Here is a 9,142-nt window from a genome sequence, read left to right on the forward strand (position 1 = left end):
GAACGATCTCTTTTTGGGAGGGAAGATGTTCAAGAGCCATACAATGCTCATTGCTACACAAATTGTGAGGTATTGCTACTTTAAACACATTTGGAAGACAAGGAACAATCGGATCTTCGAGAACTCTTTGGAGGTAGCTAAGTTCGTGGAGATAGTCCAAGAAAGCAAGGTAACGATCATCGCCATTGGAAAGCAAAGAAATTAGAGGAGTGGAACAGGACTCTTGGGGCCACATTAATGGACGTGCAAAGGTGAATGTGTGGGATCATCTATGGTCAAGGGGTGGCTCCCCCATCAGCCGATGTGTCTAGGATCCGTTGAAGTGGTCATGGCTCGTCAAGAGCATGGCAAGAATATGTAATTTTTTGGATCTGTTAATATAATCCACTCCCATTGCGAGTTTTGCAAAAAAAAAAAAGATTCCTTTGAATCCTTGAATCCTATTGACATGCCTAACTCTAAATCAACAACTGATAACTTTGATGCATCTCCCTAGTGGTGTGTAGTTAGGTTAAGTGTGGTGGTGCCATTGTGATGCTTTGGATAAAGGTATCCATATCCGCACTCTTGCACAACAATGATTTGATGCATGAATGGACGTCCTAATATGACTTCATAGTTTGCACAGTGGCTAATTGAAGCATGAGACCGAGGCTCTCCTCCCAACCGTAGAGGGAATGATGAGGATGCACTCTTTAGACCTCTATGGTTGGGTAGTGAATTTAAGCTCGTTACCTCCCTTGCCCATGGTGTTGACCTTGGAGGCATTATGGAATACATAACTCTATGCGTGTGTGCGTGCGTGTGTGTGTGTGTAGCTCGCTCTGGCCCTTTATAAATTTACGAGTTTTTAACTCTACACCACCTAAAGATGGGTGTCAAATCCCTCCCCCTTTTTTTTTTTGGGTGGAAGGAGTTTTGGGGGGGGGGGGGGGGGGGGGGGGGGGGGGGGGGGGGGGGGTTCTCAAGCTTAGGCTTGATTCACAAATTTTCTTGGCCATTTGTGGGCACTGCAAGGGAAAATGGTTCAGCTCGCTACATTTCTTAGTAAGAGGCCACATGAGCTATTAGGTAGGAGATGTCTATTGAGACCCTTGCTAACTTGGAGTGCGTGGGAACACATTTGTGAATGCACTTTAGGGCCGGGTTGCACCTAGGGGCAACAGGAAGAAGGCAAAAACAGTCTAGAAGGCTCAGAGACCTGGCCAAACTAGAGGGTGATTGATCGCCAAAAAAAAACCCTTGCTAAAAATTAATATTGATGAGACGAACTCTATTAGCATGAGGCTATAGAGAATCGTGGTGAGCAACTTTCTTCCGAAAAGGTAGCCTAATGCCTTCAAAATCGAGGGGAGTAATGGAACGCTTGCAAGGTATCGAGAAGAAGGCTTGATACTAAAATAGGTAGATTATTTTGTGCCTTTCCCCCCGTTGCCCTTAGGTACAACCTGTCCCTTATCATAAAGTGCCTTGCAAATTTGTGAATGCACCCTTATTATAGAGTGCCTTTCACATTTGGAAGGCTCTCCAAAAAGTGAAGGTTCTATATGGATGGAGAGATAGAAGCCAGAAAAGAATATGCAAGGAATGTACACACATCTATGGACAAAGCTCGTAAGGGGCGATGTGTCCAGAGAGAGAGAGAGAGAGAGAGAGACGTATCTGGGGACGGCCTCATCAAATGAAAACATAAAATGTGTCAACCATAGAGCAACCTTTCGCATTGGCTCTTCCTCCTCCGCGCGCGCTTTCTTTTTCTACACACACGCATTGGGCTCGTCACCAAGCCCACAGCTTTGCCGCCATGGCCTGCGTCAGCCATCGCCGATCGGTGCTCTTGAGCTTGCTTGCTCTCATCCTCGCAGGCTGCTGCTGCGGCGGTGATTACAGCTCTCCTAATCTTTGCGTGGCTTGAATTACAAGCTGATGATGATGATGGTGTGAGTGGGTGGCTAGTGCAGGTGTGGTGCGGGGAGAGGATCCGCAAGGAGAGGTGAACCTCAACAAGAACACCGCCTACAACAACGCCTTGAAATGCCTCCAGAATCAGGTACACCCACTCCGTTAATTTCTTCTCCCCATTTTCACAGTGGAACCATCGTCATCATGCTTTTAACTATGTGTCCAATACTCTATGGATTATGTCTTTTCCTCCATCAAATGTGTGTGTTGGGAGGGGACACAAAGTCTTTTTGGTGATAGCCAAAGAGTGTATTAAGTTCGTTTAGGTTACAGGGCAATCCCTTTGAGGACTTAAATTGGATATGGCACTGGCCACAACAAAGGCCTCCATATGGTGAGTTTTGAAACTCACCCTCCATACTTATCACCTACTCGCTCTACTCGCTCTACTGGTCCATAATACATACCGGTCCACTTTAAATAAATATCAATAGTTGAAAAGATTCCCATGAATCTCTAACTCTCCCTCCCCTCCCTCATGCAGCAGCCCCTCCTCCCCTGCCAGCTACGCCTCCCTCCCCTTGTACTTGCCATGCTGTTGTCAGTCCTCGCATCCCCCCCCCCCCCCCCCCCCCCCCCCCCCCCCCCCCCCCCCTCCCCACACACACACACACACACGCGCACACACATGCCTTCCTCCCCTTCATCTCACCATGCTCCTCTAAACCCTTGCTCTGCATACAACCATGTTGCCTATCAAATCGAAAGCTCAAAAACGTAGACGGAGAGAGAGGGAGAGAGCACGATCTACATTCGGCATGCCAAGTCGAGACTGCACGTTGTGTGTACTCTGTAGTTCAAGCCATGCGTGTGTGTGTGTGTGTGTATGTGTGTCCGAGTTGAAGCCACCCCTTCCTCGTCGCCTCTCTTCAACTCTTGTGCGCCTTCTCCCTTGCCAACCTCCTCTCTCTCTCTCTCTCTTCCTTCGATATTTAGATAGTTTGCATGCCGGCCTCCTCCAACCACTTGTTCTTCCATAATTATCATGAGGACTCTTTCCATACACCCTTCTCCAGAAAGATCTCGCAAGATTCTTATCTTGTTCCTTCTCCAAAATGTGCAAGACATACTCGCTCTACTTTTATATATTCATTCATTCATGTCATACCTCCTTCGATCCCATCCTTAAGTCCCAATGTTAGGATTGATATGAGATCTCAATCATCTCTATAAAAGGTGCATGAGGGATGGATGCCTCATATACAACTTACGGAGCCAACCCAACATCCACTTGATGTTGTTGCTTCAAGCAACCCACAAATTAAAAAAAAACCCATACCTCTTCTGTGCCCATAGCTGCCAGCTCCCCTACGTGCGATCGTTGCCTCGCATCTCCCCCCCCCTCCTCCTCTTTCTCTCTCTCTCTCTCTCCCCCTTCCCCTTCGCTACGCTGCAGTCAAGAACTCCAATCTCGCTTCTTTTCGCATCTGCCAAGATTCGTCATCGTTTTCTTTTTAAAAACCGTAGCACTTACTGGCGTTACATCCACATGCTAACTATTTTAGTTAGTTGTGAAAACAAGAAATATCTTTTTATGAGAAAAGCGCGAGAGATTCTTCAATTTTTTTCGAATTTGTAAATGTTTGGGAAATTCATCAGGGTCCTCTATTTCAGATTAGTTTCTTTTCTTAGTGAGTGTGAGTGTGAGTTTGGAAACTCAAACTCACACTGTGGAGGTCCTTATAATAAATCATGGAATTTTTAGTAGCAATTGTGAACCCTTGGATAAAGCTTGTCGATTCCTACCACATGTCACTGGTTAATGATGACAAATTTGTTTTCTTCCTTTTTCTTTGTGAGAGGCGCATTAACTAAGGATCGTCTTTTGTATAGAATGCATTTGTTTCTATGTCACCATAAAGAGGAACATTCAAATCTTATGGATCAATTGAAGGAAATTCAAATCTGTACAGATGAATCTCCTATCCATGATTTTCGATCAATTTGCGTCAAAAGATAGCAAAAGATAACTGATGTGAAACGTATTGAATTAATCGAAAAGATACAATGATCTATTCAAAGCTTGTCCTAGTTTTGGGACCTATCCTTTCATTGGCTCCTCTATCCTATGTAGACCGTTGTGATGTTCCACTTTGTTTTTGCTCCTCTAAAAATTTATCACTCAACGACACAAATGTGTGGATCATGTGTGGTCTTTGTGGGGACAAGTTTGCATGTTTATGGGTATTCATGACATAAAGACATCATTCACAATGTGTGTGTGTGTGTGTGTTTTTTTTTTTTAAGTTTTGGGCTTTTTAAAAGAAATCTTAGAGGAGAGCCTAGTTAGATATACTTTCAATGTTTTTAGTGATGATTGAGATTTACTTTAAATGTTATTTAAATTTTAAAATATTAAAGGGATCTTTTATTTCACCTTTCATGTGATGAAACTTATTTTAAATGTTATTTTGATTTTAAAATATTAAATGGATCTTCTTATTTCACATCCTCACATGTTTTGACATTTTTTACATTCTATTGTTTTACAATGCTAAACTTAAGTTTCACTTTGCATAATTCTAGTAAATTCTATACATATATACATATATATATATATATTTATTTATTTATTTATTTCAATGAGTTTTTTTAATTTCACCTTTCATTTCAAAACCTCACATGGCTTGACTTTTGTTGCATTTTATAGCTTAATTCAAGCTGTCAAGTTTCCTCCTCGCTAACAACCCGAAAATACTATTAGAAATTTTAAAATTTGTAAGATTTTAAAATTATTTTCACATGTTTTACCGATGTTTCTTCCCTTTATCATGGTTTGTGACCGGCTAGTCTCGATTTTCAACCGGCTCAAGGCTAAGCTGATGCAATTCTTTTTCGATCGTTGATTTTAGTTAAACTCAACCTAATGATTTTATCGTTTTTTTATTGTTTTAGAAAGTCATCGTGATCCTTTCACTTTTTTTTTTTTGAGGGGACAGGCAAGACTGACTAATTTTGGAGTGAGAAAAAGGAACCCTTTACATGTAAGGAGGCCCTTCAAGTTGTATCAATTATCATAAACTAGACTATGTGTTATGCTAGAGCCTTGGTTCAAACTCAACAAGTTGGGTAAACTCTACTCCGTGTAAGAGCACTCTAGTATAGGCCTCTATCTTTAAGCCCAACCAGTGCATCCTAGGATCGAGTTATGCATATTATGGGGTCAATAAGGGTACGGGTACCTTTACAAGGACCCGTCTACCCCCAATGCTAAGTATTAAAATAGACCAAAGGAGGAGCACTAAGGGATGTTTGGTGGAGTGGATAGCTCGTGTCTGGACGCATCTGAACCGTTAGATGTTGTGTTCAAGCCTTGTTGGCGAAAAGGCCCTCTTCTCCCCCTACCCCGTCACGAAATCTGCCCTCGTTTTGTTACACTGCGAAACAATATCATCGTCGTTTGCACTGTATATGCCGCCTTTTGCGTCGATCTTTTTACTGTGTATAGCGACAACGGCGATCTTCCGATTGCACCTCTTCATGCAGGAAATGGTGCAATACTTGTGCAGAATTTTGCCGCACACCTTAGGTGGCACTCTACTGGCCCCTTTACCCACCAAAGTTGTCATGTCCATCTCGTGTTTTGAAAGTGATGTGAGTTATTTTGTCAACTCAAAATAGTTAAGACTAGTTTGATGTGAATTTAATGCTTTCTTTTGCTAAAATTGAGATGATTTGAGTGATTTCTCTTATTTCTTTTATATTTGTATATTTTCTCTTACCTCAGAAACAATGACAAAATTGAGTTAGTTATACATGAACAGAGCACTTTGTCTAGAAGAATTCATAAATACATTTCCTTTAGGATCTTATAATTTAGTATTTTTTTATAAAACTATCAACGAACTATATTTTCATTCTCCTTGACATGAGTTCTCTCTCTCTCTCTCTCTCCCCCTAACAAACACACGTGAGAGAGAGAGAGAGAGTATCATAAAAAGAGTTGCTTTTAGCGTAAAGTATCTATATTATGTATAAAGGGGACGGAATTTCGGCTCGCCCTCCTGACACGTGGCTGAAGCTGCTAGCTCCGGCTGGTGTACCTTGCATTGCCGGTGACACAGTCGACTGTGAGAGAGAGAGAGAGAGAGAGAGAGAGAGAGAATGACACTGCGCCTGGGCGTACAGGGTGGCGTTCGCAGAAAGAGCTGAGGTGACAGAGGCGAACAAGCGGTCAATGCGATCAGAATTTCGAGTCCAGGGGAAAAGGGTAGCTCACTAGCTGGGGCGGCGGGTTGGATCAACTCCAAGTTGGCGAAATACAGATTACCAAAATCTGCATGGCAAATCAATCCCTCTCTCTCGGTCTGTGTCTCTGGTTCCCTGCCTTGCGTGCGGGGAGGGGGGGGGGGGGGGGGGGGGGGGCATTAGGGGTGCTGCGACAAGGCGACGTGGGGAGGACATGTGTGCGAGCTTGCATCCCCTATACTGCTGGTGGCATACAACAGAATGGTGCACTCATGTTTCATCCACGCGAGATCAATTTCTAGATGGTGTAGCACCAACCTATTGGCCTCGAGTCCTCGACTCTCTTGTAGCTGGCTCGTCTGAAGCCCTCTTGCTCTGTCGTATTAAAGCCTTCGATCACGAGACAAGAAGAATAGGCACGTGATTGAATTCTTCGATTGCCAACCTCATATCTTCAACAGCATTGTCTGCGTTGGTATCTCTGTGTGTGTGTGTGTGTGTGTGTGAGTGAGTGAGTGAGAGAGAGAGAGAGAGAGAGAGAGAGAGAGACAGCTTTCACTTGTTGAGTTGGTATTTGCGCATGAGAGAGCATTGTCTGTGTTGTTATCTGAGCATGAGAGAGAGAGAGAGAGGGAGAGAGAGAGAGAGAGAGATACGACTTCCAGATGATGTGTGTGTGCGCGCGCGCGCGAGAGAGAGAGAGAGAGAGAGAGAGGACTTTGAGACTCCAGTGCTTTGAATCTTGATGGAGAGAGAGAGAGAGAGAGAGAGAGAGAGAGAGAACTCCCACATGCTGAGTTGGTATCTGTGCATGAGAGAGCATTGTCTGTGTTGTAATCTGAGCATGAGAGAGAGAGAGAGACGACTTCCAGCTGATGTGTGTGTGTGTGTGTGTGTGAGAGAGAGAGAGAGACAGAGAGAGAAAGAAAGCAACCCGTCTATGATAGAGGGATATATACATATATATAGAGAGAGAGAGAGAGAGAGAGAGAGAGAGAGAGTGAGTGTGTGTGTGTGTCAGTGTGGTTCGGGAAAAATTGTTTTTCCAAACATACAAAATTCCTTTTCTTGATTTTGTCAAGAGGAAATTTTTAAAAATTAGATCATTTTTTTTTGTTTTTACACTATTTTGGGGCGGAATTTCTCCTTTTCCTTTTGCTCTCAATCGACAATTTTGAAATTGAAAACGGCACGATATTAAGTTGAGACACATTTTTCCCGAATATTGGTGTGTGTGTGTGTGTGTGTGGGAGGGAGAGAGCAGCGTTCGGAAAAAAAGAATTTCACAGACGTACAAAATTCCCTTAAGGGGGCAAGTTTCAAAGATTTTTTTTTTGAGAATAGACCAATTTTTTACAATTTTAACTCCATTTTCTTGAATTTTGAAGCGGACTTTCTCCTTCTCCCCCTCTCTTCAACCGATTGTTTTGTTTGTTCAATCGGCTCAAGGCTTAGGTGACACATTTTTCTCTAAGATTGACACACACACACACACACACACACACACACACACACAGAGAGGATGTTGAAGCACCTACTCCCAATACATGAAAAGAGAGAGAGAGAGGTGTGATGTTTGCATCCACGTACCCTCGAACCCAGCATAGGTCTAAGGGGTCAAGAGTAGGAAAGGGGGAGGATTTTGGCTCCCCCTGCCACGTGGTGCAAGCTGCTCGATCCGGTCTATGCGCCCTGTAGTACCCAGTCACAAAGTGATACAACGCTCGGGAGAGAGGTGTGATGACGGCATTCGCGTACCCTCGAGCCCATCACATGTCTAAGGGGTCGAGGGTAGGAAAGGGGGAGGATTTCGGCTCCCCTGCCACGTGGTGCGAGCTGCTCAATCATGTTTGTGCGCCCTGCAGTACCCGGTCACAAAGCGACACAACGCCTGGGAGAGAGGTGTGATAACGGCATTCGCGTACCCTCGAACCCATCACATGTCTAAGGGTCGAGGGTAGAAAAGGGGGAGGGATTTCGGCTCCCCCTATATAAAAGGGGGAGGGATTGCGGCTCCTCCTACCACGTGGCGCGAGGTACTTGATCCGGTCTGTGCGTCTTGCAGTCCCTAATCACACAGCGACACAGCACCTAGGCGTCGAGTGTGAACGCACACACACACACACACACACACACACACACACACAGAGAGAGAGAGAGAGAGAGAGAGATTGAATTCCCAAGGTCTGACAACGCCCGCCTACCCCAAAGTTCGTACCCAGCATAGGCCTAAAGGGTCGCGATCTAGCTCACGATCGTGGCCAATACCTCAGCGTAAACATCAAGGCAGTGAAAAGGTGGCATGGTACTGGGAGATGCGACAACTCCAAAGAACATAGGGCCGTCCACAGGTGCAGGAGCTGAGGTGGGTGGATAAGGGAGGTGGCCAGAGCTTTCGAGATGGAGAGGTCACGAGCCAAGAAGGGCGAAGAGATACAAGCCAACTGAAAGAGGTGCACAGCTATACGGGATGGGGTGTCAGCACGCTACCTCCTTCCCCTCTCTCTCTCTGTGCGCTGCCAGCACGCTGCAGAATGAGGGTTACGAGATTTAGAGTAGCAAAATACCCCTCTAATTTGTGGAAATTCCCAAAATACCCCTCAAATTTCATAAACTCCCAAAATATCCCCAATATTTTGTCAAAAATTCCCAAAATACCCCAGGTTGTGAGAAGACTCATTGTCTATCAATACAAGATGCTAAAACTAGAATTTGAGTTGATTATGTAGGCTTTGGAGATGAATTGCTTCATTATTTTAGACCTAATTTCCTTTGTAGGCACCGTCGGACAAGGCAACGAGTGTGACACACACACAGAGAAATGTTGTCTCATGGAGTGCATCGACAAGCCAAAATGACCTATGAGACACAAACTGGTGAATCTGATACCATGTTTGCACCTTCAAGGCATGTGGCATTGCAAAAGATGCTAATATATCTTACTTAATTGGAGAGAGTGCAGAGGCGTGTGCGGGTGATTAACACGAGAGAG

General features: G+C 44.4%; 1 protein-coding gene across 1 annotated transcript in view; it reads left to right on the forward strand.

Annotated features, from left to right (window-relative positions):
- The first annotated feature begins 1,683 nt into the window (after positions 1-1,683).
- LOC147428880 (uncharacterized) overlaps positions 1,684-9,142 on the forward strand; it is a 23,646-nt gene continuing 16,187 nt past the window's right edge. Inside the window, exons 1-2 of the mRNA XM_086495259.1 lie at positions 1,684-1,880; positions 1,962-2,050. Of these exons, the coding sequence (XP_086351385.1) occupies positions 1,805-1,880; positions 1,962-2,050 (165 nt within the window). The 5' untranslated portion in view covers positions 1,684-1,804. The remainder of the gene's footprint in view (positions 1,881-1,961; positions 2,051-9,142) is intronic.

The sequence above is a fragment of the Adiantum capillus-veneris genome, chromosome 22, assembly GCF_014529385.1.
Source record: "Adiantum capillus-veneris isolate H3 chromosome 22, ASM1452938v2, whole genome shotgun sequence".
NCBI classification, from domain to species: Eukaryota; Viridiplantae; Streptophyta; class Polypodiopsida; order Polypodiales; family Pteridaceae; genus Adiantum; species Adiantum capillus-veneris.